General features: G+C 38.7%; 1 protein-coding gene across 1 annotated transcript in view; it reads left to right on the top strand.

Moving 5' to 3' along the window:
- The first annotated feature begins 355 nt into the window (after nucleotides 1–355).
- tesk2 (testis associated actin remodelling kinase 2) overlaps nucleotides 356–24,561 on the top strand; it is a 50,396-nt gene continuing 26,190 nt past the window's right edge. Inside the window, 5 exon segments of the mRNA XM_047368712.1 lie at nucleotides 356–774; nucleotides 8,136–8,252; nucleotides 8,391–8,549; nucleotides 12,028–12,147; nucleotides 23,660–23,781. Coding sequence (XP_047224668.1) covers nucleotides 8,232–8,252; nucleotides 8,391–8,549; nucleotides 12,028–12,147; nucleotides 23,660–23,781 — 422 coding nt within the window. The 5' untranslated portion in view covers nucleotides 356–774; nucleotides 8,136–8,231.

The following is a 24,561-nucleotide window of genomic DNA, read 5'->3' on the forward strand; positions in this document are numbered from 1 at the left end:
CGAGAACGACTTATTGTTAACAGAGGTGGCGATGTTCTTACAGACTGTTTTGAGGTTAAAGAGCAGACAGTAAAGGCAGACATAAAAATGTTAAGAAGTATAGGAGTAGAAACAATTAAAAACAACTAACTAACTAGAAACAAAAACACTCCAACTGAATTGTGCAACACGACGCACGTATACGTAAAAAAATATATATATACTGGAAACCGGGAAATATTCAACTAACAGTGTTTCTTTAGTCTTTTAATCAATTTAACTCCCCCCAGTTACCATATTTAACACGTTTAAAGACATTCCCAACTACTAACGCAACAAATTAGCGCGCATGCTGATTGGCTCACAGAGGTGCCCATCCCCTAGTGGGCGGGGTCAGAGCAGGGAGACGACGGAGCTGTCAAACACCGACAGTCGTTTGAAATATTATCACAGGAGCGGATAACAAAACCACAACACTTTAGCAAAGTATAGACTAATCAACGACAGGAGCAGACTTTGTGTTAGGTTTCAGAATTCAGCTGCCGGGTAAATTGACTTTTAAGCCGTCGTTGGGAGCAACTCGTTGTTAAGTGCGTGTTTTTTCAGGCTCTCAGGCTAATGTGTGTTAGCTTTCGCTGTGCTCCAGTTTGGTTGACAAAACTAGCCCATTCGCGCTAATCGTTCAGCTAGCTGCGGTATTTCAGCGTTAGCTTGTCATTTTCTCAGAAATATCTCCGGGTGGAGGCATGGAGTCCAACCCGGACTGTTCCTGGAAACTCCTTGAAGTACAACTAGGTGAGTAAAACTTTAAACAGCAACTGGAACAAACCCGAATTATGGCTACTGCCTCTGGTATTTGTTTACATTTTTCCTCCTGAGTTTATAATAAACGTTTAGCAATCTTACAGAAATTGACCTAACTTATCTCTTTTACCCAGCTGATGTATCTCTTCTATTTGCTGTTGCATCCAGGTAGTGGCAGGTTTTTCATCCACGGTCGCTGCCTCATTAGTTTGTTAATTACTTGTGATCCACTGAAGAATGTCTGGCATGCACAGACTTACATATCCTGAATGATTACTACAGTTCACTGTTTACAGATAACAGACAGCTAGCGTGTTTGCTCTGTGTGACCTTGCTGATTTCTTTTATTTTTTATTGTTTGGTCATTGCTCATTTGTAAGAGTTTACACAGAATACCAAAAAGTACTTTGCAGAAATGTTGTCAGGAGAGGACAGCATGCACATTTAGTGTATCTCCTGCATTCACGCCGGTTTGTTCAATAATCCCCATCCCCAAAACAATTAAACGCCAGTGGCATGAAGTGTTTGGGAGAACTTTAAATTAGTCTTTTACATTGCTGTGGAGGAAAACTGGCCCACTCTAAATTGTAAGTTTAATTCAGCTTCAGTGGAGGGTTTTAAAGCACGAATGCCTGTTTAAGGTCATGCCACAGGATCTCAATAATATTTAAATACAGACTTTGACTAGGACACTACCGCACATTATTTGTTTTTACTATGAGCCATTGAGACGTGGACTCGCTAGTGTGCTATGGAACGTTTCCTGTTGCATAACACAGGTGCAGATCAGTCCCAGACTATAACACTACCACCACTGTGTTTGACTGTCAGTATAATAATCTTTTTGTGAAATGCAGTATTGGTTTTACGCCACACCCATTAGGACACACATTTGGGTGACCCTGTCCTTGTTTTGATTTTGGTCAACCTTGCCTTAAAACTTGAATACAGGGTTTTGGCCAGTTTGTTAGTTATTGTTGAATCATGAAGGCCTACCTTGATTGAGGCAGGTTTGGCCTGCAGTTCTCTATATGATATTCTGGGTTTGACGTTGGAATAATTTTGGTAGGCCAGCTGGGATGGTTCAATAGTGTTCCATGTGTTCTCAGTTTGTGGATAATTGCCCTCACTGTGCTTCACTGGTTTCCAAAGGCCCTGAAATGGCTTTGTAACTGTTTCCAGACGGATAGATGTCAATGACTTTGTTCCTTATTGGTTCTTGAGTTTCTGCAAATCTGGGCATGTTGTTTGAGATCTTTTAGCCAACTTCATGTTGTCAAACAGGTTCTATTTAAGTGACTTCTTGTTTCTGCAGGTCTGGCAGTAATCAAACTTGGTTGCAGAAATTTAACTCTTCTTTTCTGGAAAATTGGGTATAAACAGTTAATTCATGAATGCACAAGGGGGCAATTATTTTGTATATCCTGCTTTTTTTCCTTTATAAATTAAATGATTATTTTAAACTGTGTTTTATTTTTTTACTGGTGCTCTTTGCTTGTTATCATAAATTGTTCAATGATCTGAAACATTCAGGTGGGACAGAAAAACAAAAATCGCGAGACATCTAAAAGGAAGCAAATGCTTTTTCACAGCACTGTAGAGTGAATAAAACTGGCTCCAAGATGGATCCTTGAGGAACACCACAACTTAAAGCAGCTGTGGAGGAGGGAAAATCTTCCCAGTTTCACACTGGAGGAGCTACTGGATGAATAAGACAGCTACCAGTGAAGGACAGTGCTCTGAACACCAGCTACGTCTCAGAGGGGATTTAAAGAATAGCATCATCGACTTCATCAAGGCTGCGCTTAAATAATAGTTTAAAAAAAAGGGATCAAAACAACATATTTTCTGCTGTTCAAAGACTGTTGTAAGTCATTACAGACTTGTAACCGAGCTAATTCAGTATTATGACAGCTCTTGAAGCCTGACTGGAAGTTTTTCTTTACCATGTTGGGATTTGAAAGTTAAAGTGGTTGAGCATACTTAACTATATAACATTTTCCAAAATTGTCAAAGGAAATGGCAGCTGGGAGATTTGCTGCAATTATTTAAATCTTTAGAGTGACATTCAACTATTTGCTGCAACCTTATAACCTCATACCATCACTTTTGATTTATTGATGACAGGTCCCATTAGCCTGTAATCCGCCAGGACACAGCTGGATAGTGGTTCAGCGCCCTTCTCCAACCACTCCTACAGTATCTGGCCTGAGGCTGCTTTGGTGTGATGCCCCATCTGTTTTGGAGTAGCATCAGGCCACATTTTACACACAGTAAAAAGGCAGCCTTTTACATTTCCACCCTTTTCCACCCAGTGTCCCTTTAGTGTGGTATTTTAAATGCATACCATTCGAATACGAAGTCAGCAGGGTACAGTTTGGAAACAAATATAGTAATCAACATGGGTGGCTTGTCTCTATTTGTATTTTATCACTTGCAAAATCACTAAGGGTTATTATAGATGGGAAAAATACAGGTCTGTGATGTATAGGCTTTCAGTTGCTTGTTTGTTTCATGATATAAATTCATCTTCCCTGGATCTTTGCCAGTATTGGAAATGCTAAAACATTCCCTTTGATTTCTGCAGGCTCTGTAGACCAGGGGTCTGTGGAGCCGCATGTGGTCTTCCTCAGTAGCTTTTAATAACTTGGTGGAAAATAACATAGAACTGACCAGGGTTTGTAAATATAAAGCTAGAAAAGGCTACATTTGGTTGTTTTTCAGTCATTATCTAGATAGAACTTTCCACAACAGAACAGCACTAAAATTACAAGGAAACATTTATTGTACTAAATCATTGTTTTTGTCATTAGGCCACAAACTGTGCTTGTTTTTCCATTTTCCATCAGTATGAAGCATTCATTAAAGAAAATTTATTTTTTTCTCTGCTGGTAAAAGTTTAATGTTTTTGTCTTTGTTTCAAAACGTAAAATTGGGGTTCTTCTATTCCAACAGTCAACTAATCAATTTTATAAAGTTATTCTTTATTAAATATAACATTTATTAAACTTTAAATAAAGTTTTTAAACGGTCACATTGTTTTTGCAGCTTTAGAAAATTAAATTTTGTAGGAGGAGGGCTAACCCTCCACTAAAGGTTGCTAACCCTTGATCTAAGTAGTCATTTATCCCATTATGCCCATTTATTTATCTCGTCTAACTGCATAAAATACCACATCTTTGTAGTACTAAAAAAGCAAAGTGACATAAAATGAGGCGACCCGGTCCGCTTCATCCACGACCCGGTCCCAGATGATGAGGAAGATGACGAGTACGAGATAAAATAATTCCTGTTTATAGTGATTATTGATGGGCAGATGCCAATATGAAAAGCTTTGAAAAACATGGAAATTTTAACAAAGAGACGAGAAATGCAAACCTCCATTCTTAAAGGATGATTGTCTAAAGACTCCCCAGACAGCAGCCACAAACATTTGTCTCTCAGTGGGTTTGTTCACGTGCAGAGCAGCAAAACAGTTTTTCATCCCAACCTAAAACTGACCAACATTAAAATTAGGTTTTTTTCGCCTAAAATATCTGTTGCCATTTTTATTTTTATTCCAAGTCAAGCCTGGCAAAAGCATGTTTACGGCTTTAACCTCTTAACATTTTATCATGTTGCAACCACAAACATTAATGTATTTTAGTGGAATTTAAAGTGATTAACGACAACAGAGTAAAGGTTGTTGTTGTACTGGAAGCTGAAGATCCAACCCAATCTCAAGTCTTTGTTGTCTCTAACAGGTTTTTATCCAGGATTGCCTTGTATTTATGTTGCGTTCCATTTGTACTTGATTTCATAATCTGGAAACAAACAGTTATTCATGCCTTAAAAAGGTTGCTATAAAGTGTGCTCAACTGCTCTATTACATGGAAAATTATGTTCAAACGGTTGAAAAATTAGGAATATTTGAGAGGGCACGCTGCATCTATGAAGAATTGGAACACGTCTCATCTCGTCGTCTTCCACTTTATCCGGGACCGGGTCGCGGGGGCAGCAGACTCAGCTGAGATGCCCAGACATCCCTCTCCCCAGACACCTCCTCCAGCTCCTCCAGGGGGAGCCCAAGGCGTTCCCAGGCCAGCCGAGAGACATAGTCCCTCCAGCGTGTCCTGGGCCGTCCCCTGGGCCTCCTCCCGGTGGGACAAGCCTGGAACACCTCCCCCAGGAGGCAACCGGTATAGATGCCCGAGCCACTTCATCTGGCTCCTCTCGATGTGGAGGAGCAGCAGCTCTACTCCGAGCTCCTCCCGTATGACCGAGCTCCTCACCCTATCTCTAAGGGAGTGCGGCTGTCATTTTGATCTTTATAATTAGAAATAAAGACGACGTTTTGGCTACTTAACACACATGCTGCTCATAGCTTCCCACTTTTAAAATAGTGTGACCTTTAGAAACATGATTGGTTGCATCCCCACACAATGATACTGCCACCACCATGTTTAGGTTTTTATTTTCTCCCCCATAGCTGTCTTTGTTTTTTTTTTTTTTGCAACCAGAAATATTTACTGGCATTTTACTTCTTCTGAGTGAGGGAAAAAATGCAATGGCTGTTTTTCAGCCAACTGACTGGCAGTGCACAGCAACAGGTGGGAAGGGGAGTGCTAAGTTTCTGTATGCTGAGGAAAACTCCATTCATTCCATCAGTTTTTCTAGCATCTCATTAAAAGGACTTTAAGCTGTAGCTACAGTATGAAGGCTAATCTGTTAGTTTTATAAACTTATATGACTTGATGTCGGTAATGGGACCAAGCCTAAGCTACAGCTTAAGAAGTGCTGATGGGTGCATTTGCAGAAAGAGTGTTCAAGCATGTGCTCATGTTTGGTAAAAAGGGATAGACCACTTGATGTGGGGGTGTGAAGACAAAATCTGTCACTGCAGACTGTTACGAATAAAGAGCGAGCTAATATTTTAGTTCTGGATCTATTCTCGTCTACTTGCTCACTTCCTCACTAAAAGCGTGTCTCTGCCTTTTCTTCAACATTGAAGCCTTTCAGAAAATAGGCAGGAAAGCTTTGGCTTGGTACGTAGGGCGTATGTTTTTCTTGGCACAGGCAACATTTCTTTTTCTACCATACCATATTAGCAAGACATAAAATAAGATGTCATTGATAAAATAAATACTTAAAAAAGAAAGAAGAGGTTGAAAATCCTTTTAAAGGGTATGACTCAGACAGAAATGGACCTCTCAAGCCTTCCAGCTGGTCTACAGCAGCTCTCCCAGTTTGTATATCTCTATTAATGTGTTGGGATCCAATCTTTATATAAACTCACTTATGTTAGTTTCTCCATATATTCTATTCACCCTTACATAATTAACCATCATTACCTTTCTAACAATGCCCAGCATAAATGCTGATGTTTTGCTTTGTGTGCAGAAATCCTAAACTGACAACAGTGGGCAAAATAATATGACTTCAATAAGGGGTGGACGATGAGACGATATTTGAATGGAACATGTTAAGGATCTGCCTAATCTGTTCAAATCTGTTCAGACATTATCTTTGGCCTAAAGGCTCTAGATTGTCTCTAAGAGTTGTGTTTTTATATAAGGAAATTGTAATAAAATCATACTTTTTATATATGAACGGTCACTTCTTGAAAGGATAGGTTAATAATTTTATTATTTTTTTACTTTTAACTTTATGTAAGGACCATAACAAAAAAAGCAACAAAAATACTGCAAGTCATTTGATAGATATCACAATTCATTTATGGACATTTAATAAATGGGGGGAAAAAGCTGACATTTTATGTTCACTATTTAAAACAAATGTGTCCAGTTATATAATATTGATATAAATATGAGTATTACTTTTGCTAAAAGATCGGGAGAAAAACAGGCAGTAGTTACAATTTTATTTACTGTAAATTGCATTAGTAAACAACAGAGCTTGTCTCATTCATTTGCAAAGAAAGCAAACAAGTTGAATTTGGTTCCAGTAAGATTTATTTTAGTTGACTTTTTTTTTCTTTGTAAAGTGCCTTGAGATGACATTTGTAGTCATTTGGCACTATATAAATAAACTGAATGAAATTGAAACCAGTTGTAATATGCAAAAAATGCATTAGGTGGAAATTCCTGAAATGTTTAGCCTGATGAAGGGAATTTTATATTTGTATTTTTCATACATAGTTGGTCTACTTGTGTAATAGAAGCAGATGTTTTACGGTGTGCTGATAGTAAACACAGGGTGTCATTTAATCTTCAATCAGCTAGTTAGAGAGGCTCTTTATATTAGCTGATTCAAACACTAGTAGAAGTCATAGTAATGTTTATGGTGGTAGTTTTCATCTAGATACCTTGAATATACCTCTATGTAGAGGAAATCTTTCTCTGCATGTCATTGATAGTGATTTTGCTGAAGGGTTTATTTAAACATTCGAACAAACTAAAACAGAACCATGGAGTCTAAGTCAAAGTGGGTTTGAGTAAAACTAAAATGGGTCAATATGAGTCACTTATATGTACCAATTAAATGGACAAATGTAAATATTTTTGATTTGCTGGTGTGTTTGGTTCTGATCACCTTCCTGATGTATGTTTATTCTGTTGGAAAATGCTTCTTAGAGAAGAAAACAGCCATATAAATACGATTTGTATGTAAATATGTAGTGATGCAAATTTCCTGCAAGCTGGTTTTCAGTCCTGGAGGTTACTGGGAGCTTTACAGTATTAAAGCTTGCTACTCTTCCTGCAGCCCTGATCATAAACAAATTTTCTTTGAACAGTTCATTAAACAATTGGTTGTTATCCATTAATTTTTGGTTTAAGATAATTAACATATTTGATTATGGAAATATCCTTGAAGAGAAACATGAGCGCTGGGAGACTTTGAGCTCTATGGTGAAGTAAAAGTGATGTGTTTTACACAGCAGTCGGGGTATTAAAAAGGATTTAAAGCCTGGCTCAGTTTGTTGAAGTCGAGTAAATCTTCCTCTCCTTTATATTTCTTGAAGAAAATGAAAGCCACATTGTTTGCATTCAGCATGAAAAAGTACTTTAGCCACATACTTCCCTTCCTGCTCCTCTTTGTACCCTGCTGGTTTTGTTTTGGCTGGCAGAAGGGTCCAAAACCTGAACTATTCCTTGGCTTATCTCCCATAATTGGACAATCGGCCTCTATTACAACCTTTATGTTTGAGCCTGATGGGCAACAGTGACTTGTCTTATTAATCCTGAGGTCTGTTTCACTCTACTAAATTAGTTTATTAAAAAATAATCCATTCCCTTTATTTTAGTATTTGTGTGTCATGATCTTGAAAGCAGTTGCCCTGTTCAACATTGAAATATACACCTAACAAAACACTGGTTCTTTCCTATATATCTTTCTTTGCTTTTTTTTCCCAGCTCTTCAAAGATTGTTGAGCATATGAAGATCTTGTCCTTCTGGACCACTCATGCACAAGCAGTGAGGAACTGGATTGGCTGGTAACCCTTTAGGGAATGAGAACAAGGACATCCAAAGTAAGATAAGAACAAACAGAAGTCTGTGTGTGTGATATATTTCCTACCACAACACAAACTGAACACACACCATGCTGCTGTAAAACCCTCGGCACCGTTAAGACAATCTATTCCTCTTGTCATGTGGGTACATTATAGAAAAAGGCCCATATTACCCTCACTGGTCTCACTGTCTTTTACATCGCCATGGACCGGAATAAACGCAACTCTATTGCTGGGTTCCCAATATGGCCGGAACGCCTACAGGAAGACGGGGCTGGAGGCCTAGGAAACTGTGAGATGGGCCCGCCTTCACAGGTTAGTTTTTTGACTTTTTGGTTTCATGTTTGTGATGTTGGCTGCAAATATGCCAACACCTGACAGTTAATTTCTTCTTTTTCTTGTCTGTTTTTAAAGTCCCAGTAATCATTTCTTTCCTCCCACTGGTACTGGTACAGGCTCTAAGACATTCACTAAAACGAATGTCTTAGAGCCTCACTTACAATAGTTGAATCTGTAGTGAACAAAAAAGAGAAATGCAATTATAGCATATGAATTCTGTAAAGTAAACTGAATTAAACTCAATATTTAAGGGTTGATAGTGTCAGAGGACCTGCAAGTGGCTCCTCACCTCCTCCACAATGGCTAGTAATTATTTGGACCAAACGTGAAATAGAAATGAGCAATCTTTTGCAGTTCTTTTTACTGTTTTTATACAATATCTACATAGTGTCAAGTTTTTTCTCCATCTGAAGTCCCTTCAGCAAACTTGAAAAGGCTTGCTTCCTCCAAAGAGACGTATGAACAACTCAGCTCAGTCACATTTGTTTATTCATCCTTTCTTTTTAGATGGATCTTAACAGCAGGGCAACATTCCTAGGACATAAGTAAACAGATGAGATAAACATTAAACATCGGAAACAACAACGTTTACTTTGACTTTTCATATTTAACTAGTTTCTTAATTAATGCTTTTAATAATTTACTTTTAACTTAACAGTGAATGAAAAAGGTAAACAAACTATGTTGCAAAGCGTGCATACTAATATGTATCCAACCACAAACAATCGGCAAATTTCAGTACAGTTTTAGTTTTTTGAATTAAATATGTATTATGTACTTCAAATAATATTGCCCAGTTCCTACCAGTGGTGTCTTTGGAGAAGCTTTCAGCTGAAGTTCTTTCTCTGAATAGAATTCAATCTGAGCACAGGTGAACAGGGTTACCTTATAGATTTGCCTGCTGAGATAGAGCAATGACAGGGATGGGTGCGCTTGATTCGTTGTAGAGTGCACTCCAGTTGCATGGAGATGGTAAACCATTTAAAACTGTCAGGTTCGTTGGATTAACTTGACATAGAGTTTCATTTTTTTTAAGTTAAGTTCTTTAAATTTAGAAGAGTTTTTTTGAAGTGGGCTATCAGTTTGTCCACAAATATGGAAAGGACTTAGTTTGCATAATTTTACTCAAAGACTTTGATGTTGGCTTTCTACGATATTAGAAAGATGAGTAGTGGCTATGTTCTAGTTAAAACTGCAGTGGGGGTGTCAGTTGCGATAAATCCACATTGTTCTTAATCCTCTCTTTTTGTTTTTTAACAACGCTTCCAACTCTGTGAACTTCAGCCTCTGGGGCACCATCCTCTCTGATAGTTGTGGAGATCCACTGCAGTAAGACTCCATAGGAATGCAATGAATCAGACTGCTCAGTCAAACATTGGACACTTCACTAAAAAGAGTCCCACACGTGTGTACAATAACGTTTTAAACATCCAGTCAGAAACTGGTTAAATCACGTATACGGTGCAAAACAGTAGATGCAGTGCATGCATGTAAAAAAATGCACTGCATAACAACAGACTATAGAAACTGCCTGGGCAAGAAAAAGGCAACTCCTGGATTTACCGAAGCAAATAGATATGAGCCTCCCGTTGGATAATTACTGCATGGATGATTATCTTTCAGCTGGTAACAAGTTATTTAACCCCAGCTGAGGCATTGAGTAAACATGTCGAAAGGCACATCCTGTGGTTGTGGAAAAGATGTCAGTCTGTTTTAAGAAGGGTCAAACCATTGGTATGCATCAAGCAGAGAAAACATCTAAGAAAATTGCGGAAACTACCAAAATTGGGTTGAGAACCGTCCAACACATGATTTAAAAACTGGAAGGATAGAAGGGGACCCATCGTCCTTGAGGAAGAAAAATCGTGAATGATCGTGATCGGCGATCTCTTAATCGTCTGGCCAAATCAAGTCAAAGAAAAACAACTTTATGTTTAATAGTGAAAGCAAGAGCATTTCCACACACACAATGCAAATGGAACTCAAGGGATTGGGTTTGTACAGCTGTGTAGCCATGAGAAAACCACTGATTAGTGAGGCTAAACTGACAAAAAGTCTGCAGTTTGGTAGGAAGCATAAAGATTGGACTCTGGAGGACTGGAAGAAGATCATGTGGTCTGATGAGTCCAGATTTACCCTGTTCCAGCATGATGGGAGCATCAGGGTATGAAGAGAGGCAGGTGAAGTGATGCAGTTGGTCGAGTCTAGGTTCAGCAACAATATGAACCCAAAGAATGAGGTCAACTGACTACCTGAATACATTGAATGACCAGGTTATTCCATCAATGGATTTTTTTCTTCCCTGATGGCACGGGCATATTTCAAGACAACAATGGCAGGATTCATCGGGCTCAGATTGTGAAAGAGTGGTTCAGGGAGCACACATGGATAGGCCACCACAGAGTCCAGACCTCAACCCCATTGAGAATCTCTGGGATGTGCTGGAGAAGGCTTTGCACTGTGATCAGACTCTCATTATCAATACAAGATGTCTGTGTAAAATAAATGTAACACTCGATGGAACTAGATGTTGTGATATTGCAGAACCTTATCGAAACGATGCCATAGCGAATGTGTGCTGTAATCAAGGTGGTCCAACAAAATATTAGTGTGTGTGACCTTTTGTTTTGGACCAGGCAGTGTAATAAGTGAAGTGTAGACAGAGCAGCATAGCACACATGAACTTAGTCCAGCTGTGATTCCAAATCTGGTTTGTTTTAAGGCATTTTTAAAATTAGTTTAAAAAGTGACGCTTGTTCGACATTCGTCTGCTTTCCACACAGTACATAGTGATATTAGTATTGTGCACATCAAAACTGTGATGACAATATATTTGCAACATATTGCGCATAGCTATTATATATTTAGAAAACTTCATACGTTATCATTTTGTCCAAGGGTCGATTTAAAACATGGCTCTTTGGATTGTAAAGGTTGTTCACCCATCTTATTGGTGGAAAAGATCCTTCAGTAATTTGAGTTTTTGTCAGCAAAGATCCAAAATGAACAATTGGTGGTTCTAATTATTTGGTTAAACAATGTATTTATGGGTTAAGGCTCGGCTGATAAAAAAGAAATCCTTCCTGTTTGATCTGAAAAAACACAAACCTCCATTAATCCTTAACAAATTGGGACAAAAATATGCTTTAGAATAGAAATATCCTGTATTGTCCCTCAGTGGGTACATTCAGGCGTACCAGCAGCAAAGTGAAAGGCAAAAAGGAAGCATGCAGATTCACATTGGGTAAAATAAAACAAGAAAACGAGACTGTACATTACAGTTGAAAAACAATGTTAAATATGTTCCAGTCTGTGCTTTTCTCTCTAATCTTCTACATTTTTTCAGGTTTCTGAGTTTATCGTGAAGCCATAACCTGTTATTAACAACAAAAGTTTGGAATTTAAAGCATGGCTATCATGTTATTTTTCACCCGTTTGTTCTTGTTTTATCCAGGTGGGCAGGGTGTGTCCGTCCTCCTACAGAGCCCTCATCAGCGCCTTCTCCTGTCTGACACGTCTTGATGACTTCACCTGTGAGTGGATTGGCTCTGGGTTTTTCTCTGATGTCTTCAAGGTGGGTTGAGATCTGAAATGACGTCCCTTTACATCAACTCTGAAATTTGTTTTTATGCTTCACCTTTGGATCCTTTGAGGTTTCTTCCCTTTTTCTTTTTTGTTTTAAAATATCATCACCCCATCTAGAGAGGTACAAAGGTGGTAATAACCCATCTTGTTTTTACTTTACATTACTTATACACGGCCATACTCTTGTGTTTTTGAGGTTAGAATATCACGTAGGAAAAATGTTGTGAGGAATAACACTTTTGAAATTGATGAAACTGTTGAACTGAATGCAATTTTGCATTTGATTTGACCTGGTTAAGTTAAGATGCTTAGTGAGTCGATAAAACTGTTTTATCTTCAATAACAAGCCTTGCTTTGACATTTTGAGGTCAGCCTATACATCCCTTAAACACCCCTCCCCCTTTAAGCATGTCACTGGAGATCACACTAACACTTTTATAGTTACAAATATGACTTTGTTTTACAAAATACTGTTAGCTGAGTCGTACCTGCCTGTGCTTGCTGAATTATTAGGACCCCGTCTTAGCGGGAGGATGATTTTGGTTTAGACTGACAAATGTATTGGCTGCTAATCTTTAAAATGAAGCAATTTTTTAATTTCATTGCCCAATTTTTTGCTTTGACTTTAAGCTTAATATTAGTTATTTGGCATTTCTCAGATATGTTTTTCATGTGTTCGTTGCCCTCCTTAATTGTTGGTGTCCTTGGTAAAGATTATTTAAAGGAAATGTATTTTATTGCAGTAACAAAATCTCAAACTGTATACTGTAGAAATAATTGTTTTTAACAAACTCATCGTTGGCATCTCCAATGATTCATTTAAAAGAAGTGTATCTCAAGCATTTTCAGTAAAGTTTATGTAGATATGAATAAGTTTATTCATGACTTCCTGTCTCTCTCAGGTATAAACATATTGTGACACATAGATTTCTTTTAACTCCCTATTCAACACAGACCACGAATAACACGAATCGCCAAGAATGTAACAAGTTTTTGGGTTCTTAGTTGACTCGTAAAAAGTTCCTGAATTTGTAACGTTTTCTTATTTCATTCTTAATCAGTTCATGCAATTCTTGAATTCTAGAAACTGATCAAAAATTTGTCTCAAAACTCCTGAATCCAAAAATCTCAGTTCATTCTTAACAAACTCATGATTCATTCTTAGGTATCGGAACCAATTCCTAATTGATTTTTAAGCATCAGTTACGACGTCGGTACGATAGATACCTGCATCGTAACTGAATCGTAGGGCGTCACAATTGGACCAGAATATTTGCAGAATTCCAAGAATCCTCACGAATGCTACAATTTCGCAATTCTTGGTGATTCAAGTTATTCGTGGTCTGTATGGAATAGTAGCATTAGACACTCCTCAAAATGGGAAAGACAACAAAACGTGCCGTTCAAGGAAGGCAAATGGCTCTGGGACAATGGCAAGAGCAATATTTACAATGTTTAAACCAACTGGAAGAGCAACAAACAAAGCTGAATGAGCACCCAAGGTAGCGTACAGTGAGGATTATAGTAAAAAAAACAATCTTCAAAACTCCCTGATCAAATTGTTTAGGAGTAAATCCATGAAAAAAAAAAGCCTTTTCTGTCCTACCATCAAAAATGTACATGTGTGGAGTTTGCTCAAAGCTTTAGACATCTTACCTGGAGCCGTGTGCTTTGGTCAGGTGAGACTCAGCAACACCTTTTAAGCAACAAACACTGCATGCGAGTCTGGTGTTAAAGCAAAGGATGGTTGTGTGTAAAAGCAGCTGATGCTCACTGTTAAGTAAGGTGGAGGATCATTGATCAGAAACATCGGACCAAATTCTTCACTAGACAAAAATCTACCTACATCCATGACCATCTCTTCCAAGACCTGAATCCTGTAGAAAACCAGTGAGCTGAGAAGAAGAGAGCATAAGAGAGCACCCAGGATCTTGAGAGGTTGTGAATAGAGGTCAAAGATCTCCCTCTCTGTATACACCAGTCTCTGGAATGTTATTTAAGACTAAGCACTGTCCAAAGTATTAACTGCAGGGCATTTAAAAAAAAAAAAACAAATTATTTCTTAATGTGGGATTTCCCCTCACCGAATTTAAGACATGGATTAAAATAAATGTAGATGTGTACCAGAAAGGTGTGATGTAGGTTTTATTTAACATACCTAAATCTTCATAGCAACACATGATTGTGGCTGGGCTTTACTCTGTCTTATTGTGCGACATTTATGACTTATTCTATATCAGGAGAACATTTCACCTTATTCTCCTAATTCTCTTTATAAAGTAAAATCCCCCTACGTTTCCACTAAATGTAGGTACCCCCTCAATCTCATGAGAAATTCCTGTGACTAATGCTTTCATTCCTGTAAGAAAGGAATCTGCATACTGGCAAGAAAGCAAACACCAATGAAGATGAACACAGTGTGCTGTTGAAATGCCCTTTAAATGAGAATGATATGTATGGAAAAATGGGGGCAAATAATGAGGATGAAACCATGAGCTAAAAGAAAAGAGGGAACAGAGGAGAAAATCCTCTGATGTTAGAGAGTTGGGTGAGAAGGCTGTTGAGGGAGATGGAAATGGGGAGTTTTAGGTGAGGTTTTAGGTGTCCTCAGAATACAAAGGAAGGCATAGACTGATATGAAGAGGAGTTTGTGGAGGTCGGTTGGATCTTGGATTTAGTATGGTGGAAAAATTTGGAGGAGAGGGTTTGGAGGGGATGGACAAAGGGGTTAGGTTTTCCATTTGAAAGGAGATCCGACAGAGGTGGGGGAGACATCAGAGGAAGATGGGAAACTACTCCTACTACTACTACTGCAGGGAATGATTAGGATTGGGCATCATGGTTTGTTTGAAGCCACAGTGTGGAGAAGAAGAGGGGAATCAGGAACACATGGAAACAGGGGGGGTGTGAAGAGCGAGGAACAGGGGGTCGGAGGAGGATAGACTGCTTTGGGGGAGGAGGGCCTCAGAGGAGTGGCCATCTGTTGTTTCTGCTGCCCTGTGGTGGAGACTGTCATCTCTTCTAGCCAAGCCCCCTCCTTTGAACTTGAACAGAGGGATTGTTGTCTGTAGATGAGACCCAGAGAGAGAGAAAAGCAAATACAGGAGTCTCTGATTATATGGATCTAAATCCATGATCCTACAGCTAGTGGTGGTAATCCTTTCCCTCATTTTCATTCCCTAAAGAACTGCCCATATTTATATTTTTCTGACATCTGTTGTCATTGATACACATGCAGTTCATTTTAACTTTGTGTGGCTGTCATTTCTGCTTTCTGTTGTCAATTCTGCCACCTGTTCATGGTGTTCCTGTACCTGTGTTTGAGGAAGTTATTAAAATAATCATTGTTAGAAGATGTCATTACAATGGCCGCTTCGCAGTCTGACATTGCTGGCTTTCCAAATTAACAAGTAACAAGAAGTTATTTGTTTGTCCTTTCACATACACTCACAGGCCACTTCATTAAGGACACCTCATTGAAAAGGTGCAGATTTCTCAGCAACACGTCCTCAATGCAAATCTCCCTTTCCACCACATCCCAAAGGTGCTCTGTTGGATTAAGAACTGGTGACTGGATGTGTTTATGTTTCTGCATTTGGCAGGCACCAAATATAACAATGCAGTTAATATCAAAGCTAACAGTAAGCTGTATAGGCCACTGGAGCACAGTTAACCTGTTGTCATGCTCAACAAATCAGCTTGAGATGATTTGAACTTTGTGAAATGGTGCATTATCCTACTGAAAGTACCCATCAGAAGATGGCTCCCCTGGGGTCATAAAGGGATGAACATGACCAGTAACAATACTGCGTTAGGCTGTGGATTTAAACAATGCTCTGTTGGTACCAAGGGGCCCAAAGGGTGTAAAGAAAATATCTCCCACACCATTATACCAGCCTAAACTGTTGATACAAGGCAGGATAGATGTATAGTCCCAGTTTTTTTGTTTTTCTGCTGCTTTAGCCCATCTGCTTCAAGTGGTTTTTTGAGCTACTGTTAGGTTTCTATCATCTTGAATCAAAAAGTTATTTTTTCTCTACTAAAGTACCGCTCACTGGATATTTCTTCTTTTTATGATCTTTCTGTGTAAACTTAAGAGATGTTTTTGTTGTAAAAATACCAGTACCAGTTTTTGAAATACTCACACCAGCCCATCAAGTTCCAGCCACCATGTCACATTCAAAGTCACCTAAATCCCCTTTCTTCCCCATTCTGATGCCTCGTTTAACTTTAGCAAGTCGTCTTCATAATGAGTTGCTGCAATATGACAAATTCTCCCCTTTTTTGACAAGTTATACAACAGTCTTGTCAGAAATTTACAACAAAATTAAGTTTCTCTTCTCTAGATATTGATGAAGTAGAACCTTCCTTTAGCTGTAAGAGACCAAACAAGATTCAGTTGCCCAACAAGTCAGTTTAACTCTTTGGTCAGCAGTAATCTCCATCCACCTGAGTACAGTCTACATGGTAACCAACTGTTGTATTGGCTGTAGTCCCCACTACCTAATACTTTTACTTAATGTTACTTACTACTTTTATCACTGCATCAGGTTTTAAATCAGAGTTACACCAGAGCATTGGGGTATAAATCTGCCATTTTTTGGTGCCTGTTAGCATGTCCAGGTGGATTCAGAGAAGATGGTCAAAGACATAAACACAGCATCCTTTTGATTGCCAGCTTACAAGCTCCATGTTTACTCGGAGTTCAATTCAATTCAGTTTATTTATATAGCGCCAATTCACAACACATGTCATCTCAAGGCACTTCACAACAGTCAGGTACATACATTCTAATTAATCCTAACCGTTGAACAGTGCAGTCAGATTCAGTTATTTATTCAAATTGCATAAACAATTTTTCTGTCTAAGGAAACCCAGCAGATTGCATCAAATCAGTGACTTGCAGCATTCACCCCTCCTGGATGAGCATGTAGAGACAGTGGACAGTCACTGGCGTTGAATTTGCAGCAATCCCTCATACTGAGCATGCATGTAGCGACAGTGGAGAGGAAAAACTCCCTTTTAACAGGAAGAAACCTCCAGCAGAACCAGGCTCAGTATGAGCGGCCATCTGCCACGACTGACTGGAGGTTTGAGAGAACAGAGCAGAGACAAAAGAGAACAAAGAAGCACTGATCCAGGAGTCCTTTCTATGGGAACGAAAAGTAAATGTTAATGGATGTAGCTCCATTAGTCGTTTCACCTAGAAAGAAAGAACAGATCAACTCTGAGCCAGTTTTCAAGGTTAGAGTCTGAAAGAGAGCACATACAGTTAGTCACAGTAAAAGCTCAGTCAATTTCCATGTCTAGGAGAGAGAAAGAGTTAAACACTAAAAGACAGGGCCATGTGGGTCATCGATAGAGGGTGAGCATTAAGTTATCGCCGGCAGAAACTTGGACGATGCCCCTCTCCAGAAAGGTGCCACAGGTAGACACAGAGTCAGGCCAGGTGTAGCTTCTAGGAAGAGAAAAGAGAGAGAACATAGTTAAAAGCTGAAATAACAGCAAATAATACAAAATTGGAGAGTAGTATGAGAATGTAGTGAAGAGGGTGAAAGTGGTCATTATGTCCTCCAGCAGCCTAAGCCTATAGCAGCATAACTACAGAGATAGCTCAGGATATCCTAAGCCACTCTAACCATAAGCTTTATCAAAAAGGAAAGTTTTAAGCCTAGCCTTAAAAGTAGACAGGGTGTCTGCCTCAAGGACTAAAACTGGGTGCCGGTTCCACAGGAGAGGAGCCTGATAACTAAAGGATCTGCCTCCTATTCTACTTCTAGAGACTCTAGGAACCACCAGTAAACCTGCAGTCTGAGAACAAAGTGCTCTGTTAGGAACACATGGAACAATCAGATCTCTGATGTATGATGGAGCTAGATCATTAAGGGCTTTATATGTAAGGAGGAGAATTTTAAACTCTATTCTGGACTTAACAGGGAGCCAATGAAGGGAAGCTAAAATAGGAGAAATACGATCTCTCTTTTTATTTTTCATCAAAACTCTTGCTGCAGCATTTTGAATGAGCTGAAGGCTTTTAACTGCAATTTGTGGACATCCTGATAGCAAAGAATTACAATAGTCCAGCCTTGAAGTAACAAATGCATGGACTAGTTTTTCAGCGTCACTCCTGGACAGGATATTTCTAATTTTGGCAATGTTCCGGAGGTGAAAGAAGGAAATCCTAGAAACCTGTTTAATATGGGATTTAAATGACATGTCCTGGTCAAAAATAACACCAAGGTTTTTTACTTTATTACCAGAGGTCAATTTAATGCCATCCAGGTTAAGTGATTGACTGAGCAGTTTCTTTTTTAAAGACTCCGGCCCAAAGACGACAACTTCTCTCTTGTCTGAATTTAGAAGCAGAAAGTTTTAAGTCATCCAAATTTTTATGTCTTCAAGACATGCTTGTAGTCTGTCTAACTGGTTGGGCTCATCAGGATTTATGGATAAGTAAAGCTGAGTATCATCAGCGTAACAGTGAAACTTTATTATATGCTGCCTGATAATTTGACCTATTGGAAGCATATATATAGTAAAGAGAATTGGCCCAAGTACTGAACCCTGTGGTACTCCACAATTAACCCTGGAGTTTAAAGATGATTTATCATTTACATGAACAAACTGGAATCTGTCAGACAGATTTAAACCAGCCTGGCGCTGTTCCCCTGATCCCTACAGCATATTCCAGCCTTTTTAAGAGAATATTGTGGTCGACTGTGTCAAATGCAGCACTGAGATGTAAGAGGACAAGTACAGACACAAGTCCATTATCTGAGGCCATAAGAATATCATTAGTGACTTTCAGCAGAGCTGTTTCAGTGCTATGATGAGCTCTGAAACCTGACTGAAACTCTTCAAACAGGTCATTGCTGTGTAAATGCTCACACATTTGATTAGCAACAATTTTCTCAAGAATTTTACATAAGAACGGAAGATCGATATAGGTCTGTAATTTTTCAAGTCATCTCGATCAAGCAAAGTTTTCTTAAGCAAAGGTTTAATTACAGCTACCTTAAAAGCTTGTGGTACATATCCATTTACTAAAGATAGATTAATCATATCTAAAATGGGGCTGGTAATCAGAGGGAACACTTCCTTAAATAATTTGGTTGGTATTGGGTCTAACATACAAGTTGAAGGTTTAGATGAAGCTAATATTTCTGATAACTCAGGAAACTCCACAGGATCAAAACAGTCCAAACACAAATCAGGTTCTACAGTTACATCCAATGTTGTCTCACTTGCTGAGGATGAAGTAATCATCTTCAGGAGTATGTCAAAGATTTTCTTTTTAAAAGAATCAATTTTTTTAAGAAGAATCCCATAAAGTCATGACTGCTGAGAGCTAAGGGAATGGATGGCTCAACAGAGCTATGACTCTGTGTAAGTTTAGCAACTGTACTAAAGAGAAACCTAGGATTATTTTTGTTCTCTTCTATTAATGATGAGAAATAAGCTGTTCTAACTTGGTGAAGTGTCTTTTTATACAACAGTAGGCTATTTTTCCAGATTAAGTAGGAATCCTCTAGGTGTGTAGAGCGCCATTTTCTCTCCAATTTTCTAACATTGTGCTTTAATATACACAGCTCTGAATTAAACCAAGGAGCTAGCCTCCTATTAATGATTACCTTCTTTTTCAGAGGCGCTGCATTGTCTAATGCATCACGCAATGATGAAGTAACACTATGAACAAGAGAATCAATTTGTGAATGGGAAGAAACAAAATTATTGCCCTCCACTGTGTTTTTCTGTGATAATGAAAAAAATCAAAAGTGGAACAGATTCTTTAAAGGTTGTTAACAGCATCGCCTGATAATGATCTACTATAATTAAATTTTCTTTCAGGTGTGGATTACTTGGTTAAATTAAACTCAACGGTTATTAAAAAATGGTCAGACAGGACAGGGTTATGAGAAAATATTATGTCTTTACACTCAGTGCCAGTTGTAAATAATCCTCCCTGTTATTAAAGAGACGAACATTATTGGGAAAAGCTGTGGTGTAGATTGGCTATCTGCTCCGCTGCCCACTGGACAAACTCGACCAGCCAAGTCACCCCCTTAGGTGTCGACCATGCAGCCCCACCTCCACAAGAAGAACCCTGCATTGTAAGACTTCCAGCAAATGTGTCGGCTACCTTTTTTTTTTTACGTCCTATAAATTATTTGAAGCTGCAATATTTAACAATTTTTTGAGTAAATAATCGCATTAGGCTTTATAGCTTTAAGTCTAGTGAGGCATGAGATGGCCAGGGTGATGATTTCCATGTGAGATCTGCAGCAACACAAATGAGTACACAACTGTCATACATAACATGGCATTATTTGGAATTATTTTTTACATTTTCAAATTATTTCCTGCACCTAACCTCCTATTTTCAGTCTTGGATAGAAGGGTGTGTGTGCAGTTGTTAGATTGATTTCATCTTGATCTATAAATATTTCTGCTTCCAGGAAATGAATTGGCAAGTGTATGTAGATCAACGTTTCTGTCTGCAGCAGCACAGTCACGTTGTGAGCTACTTTCAGTGGTTTTGCAGGTTGATATTTCCTATCTGCCTGCATGCATCAGTAAATTTAAATGAGCTAAATATGTTGCTGGTTAATTTCTTTTGTGGTGTGATGAGCTATGGTTACCTCATCAAGACTGGACGTAATGGGAAAGGCCCAGAAGAATGATGTTAGTTACAAATATTTGACCCAGAAGAATGATGTTAGTTACAAATATTTGAGTTTCTATTTAAAAGTCAGTTCATGTATCATTTCCCAGTAGTGGTTGTGCTGTTGTAAGTGCAAACCTTAAAGGTTTTATCTTTCTGTCGTGACTTCTTCCCAGGGCTTGCTGAAGTCCGGTCATCTGTAGATAAACAAATGCTGATGCTGCAGCTATCTAAAAAATGAGATGCTCCCCGTGCATAACAACACTAAATAGATTGTAGGGTTCTGAAAATGACACATGTACTTTGTCATCACGTCTGGTCAGCGGTGACTGACCTCATTTCGCTTCTTTATCTGCTTCCTCTTGCTTCTTGCTGCATGTGTCAAATGTGTGTTTTACAAGTTTTAATTACAGAACATGCTACCAAGGCCTTTTTTTCACAACCATAATCAGCCCAAACTGTAATATAAGAGCAGTAAGCAGAGAGAGCAGCATGACAGTGGACTGTTTTACCAACAGAAATAGAAGGTTTCTGAATTTACAGGCAACATATCATGCTTTTAAATCCTTCCTTTTCACCCTTAAATCATTCAGTTGTGGCCTCTATAAAGTGGAACTGCAATGCTTTGGTCTGAACTCCTTGTTAGCGTAGCTCCACAGGCTCCTCTTTCCCCCTTGTTCTGAGGTGCGTCTGGGAACAACTCGTTTTGGTGCTGTCTCTTTAAATGCTACTGAGACACTTCACACCTCGCCCTCCTCGAGGTCAAGGAGTGCTGCACTTTAACCCATTCGGCCATTTTTTTAGTTTGAGAACAACTATCTAGCGCTGCAGAAACAGGACAAAAATGGCAAAACAATGACAAACTGTTCATGTAATAAAATTATTCAAAACATGCAGAACAGTTCTGTCCTCAAGGAGCTAAAAGCAGCACTGACATAAGCAGAAGACATGATGCAACTCCCATCAAAATAATGGCCAGGATGTCATATCAACACACAATAAATTTGTCTAAAATAAGGTTTGTTGTCATTTTAGCGTTCTTTGCAGCTTATCGCTTTGCTGCATCCGTCATTTCCATAGACGAAGGAACTGACCAGATGAATCAGATGAAGTCTTTCAGCAAATCCTTCTTGATCCTGGCGAAGGTTGCTGAAGGCACTCGTCCTTGAAGTGGGGAGAAAGGAATTTCCCCACTGATGTGGGTAAATTTCCCATGAAAAATAAAATGTAACCAGGCACTTCGAAGGGGTTTTAATACTGGGGGAAGGTGTAATGAACTGTGTGGATTAATACACCCAACAACCGAACCAAATTACCCTCTTTCAGTGTAGGCATACTTGAGCTTGGACTACAAAAGCGCAGCGAGAAATAAATATGACGGATACGTGAATTTGATCAGCCGGGCCTTATTTAACTGTTCTGCAGCAAATACTGTGACGTAACAGTTGGAATAACGTAAAAGATGATAGAGAAAACTTAACGGACTGAAAAATATGACCCAAACAGAATATAAGGATATATCCACAATGCATGAAGAGAGTAAATTCAAACTTTTCGGCACTCCTACAGACACCAGGTACACAACAATATGTATATAAAGCCTAAAAGAGTGTGTTTTGCATGATATGTCCTCTTTAAGGTTTTTAGGACACATGTAAAGCATTAGTAAAAACATCAGCTATCATTTGAGCTTTAGCTTTTGTTTAAGGTCTATAAATCACCCTCAAATGCGTAGCCCATAATAGGAGTTTCGTGTTAGCTTTGGCTAAACAGTTGTATGCTTAACATCTACTTTGAATAATACATAATAATACAATAATACATATGAAGCAATATTAAGGGTTTATTTTCCTGTTTAATAAATAAATGGTTAATGGACTGAATTTATATAGTGCTTTTCTAGTCATATCGACTACTAAAAGTGCTTTATACTTTAGCCACATTCACCAAGTTGCGCTAACAAACGCATGCACACATTCGTACACTGATATACAGATTGGTAGGCAACTTAAGGTCAAGACCAAACCTTGGCCTCATTTTTGACGCCCGAGTATTTTGGAACGGATTTGAATTCACAATTGAATGCAAGATTCCCATGTCCGGTGGGAGCCAAACAGGCCCATATGATCACTCCTCCACCACCATGCTTGACAGTTGGGTTCAGATGTTTGTGCTGATATGCTGTGTATAGTTTTCTACAAATATGCTACTGTGCATTATGGCCAAACACCTATATTTGCTCTCATTTGTCCATGGGACATTTTTCCTGAAGCTCTGTGTTTTATTTGTGCTGTGCTTCCATATTCTTTTTTGCATGGTCTAACCTTGGTGTAAAAGTGCTGGGAAGGCTGGCAATTGTCCTAAATGTTTTCCGCTTTTGAGTAATGTTTCTCACTGTGCAATGATGGACTGTAGATTGTTTGGAGATGACCTTATAACACCTACTAGATTGAAGGGAAGCAACAATTTGTTCTCTGAGTTTATTGCTGATCTCTTTCTGCTTTGGCATTGTGTTAACACACACCTGCATGATGCGGTGCAGCAAACTGACAAATCCTCTGCCATTATAGAATTGTTTACATGGTATTGATTGGGTGCATATGATTCAAATTTTTCAATTGTGTCTTACTTTTTACAATTGAAACTAGATTTAAAAAATTCACCACCTAGTAAGGATCAGTCTTTTAGAGGTCATTATGCCCTGATACATAAACCCTTGAATTCAAAGAGGATGTACCTTTTTTACCATTAATGTAGTTAAAACTATTTGCAATATATGGTTCTGTTTTGACACGTTTGATTGTGTTTGGGTGTAAAATGAAACTAATCTGCTTTTCAGGTACGTCATCGAGCTTCAGACCAAGTTATGGCTCTGAAGATGAACAAACTCAGCAGCAACAGGGCAAACATGCTGAGAGAGGTCCAGCTGATGAATCGACTCTGCCATCCCAACATACTCAGGTTTGTAATAAACAACCTGACTAACCCTGCATATTTAAAAATGTCACTAATACATTTCTATTACTATGCCTGGCTCCAAGTTTTTGTTCTGCACTGACCCACAGTAAATCCTTATTACTGCAGCTTATAGCAAAAGCAAAGAAAATAATGTGATTATTTTCCGCTTTGTTGATTTAGTTGATTAATGCATTACTTCACAACAGCAGCTGATTTTAAAATGCAATTAACCACAATGTAAAACCCTGAACATTGGTTGGAATTGAACAAATAGTGTTGTTGATTATAATCTTTTTCCATGTAAATAATGTCAAGTTTGATTTCTGCCAACCTATTTTATCATCGATATCCTCTCTTTGTAGCTTATGGGTCTGTGGGGGTGACCAGGACTAGAAACTGTACCAAAACAGATCCAGTTCCTTTTAGAGTTGCACCAGATGCCTGGAGGCAAAAAGCAAGACTGTCTTTCTGTCATTGGGCATAAGGCTGTAAACAACCATGACAGCATTTTAAAAAATGTAGTAGTTGATTGCTTTTTTTTTTTTTTTTACATATTAAGTCTCTTTTAGCTGCGGCATTAATTACAATAATTATTTCAAGCATGGTGGTGGCAGCATCCTGCTGTGGGGGTATTTTGCCGTGGATTGAGTTGTGGAGGGGGACTACCTTCAAACTGTTCAACTTTCACCCAAATCAGCAGGTAGATGGCTGAAACTTGGACCCTATTGGGTGTTCCAATAATTCCAAACACAACTCCGACCTGGTTTTGGAATGGAGAAAGCA

The sequence above is a fragment of the Girardinichthys multiradiatus genome, chromosome 6 (genome assembly GCF_021462225.1).
Source record: "Girardinichthys multiradiatus isolate DD_20200921_A chromosome 6, DD_fGirMul_XY1, whole genome shotgun sequence".
NCBI lineage: Eukaryota > Metazoa > Chordata > Actinopteri > Cyprinodontiformes > Goodeidae > Girardinichthys > Girardinichthys multiradiatus.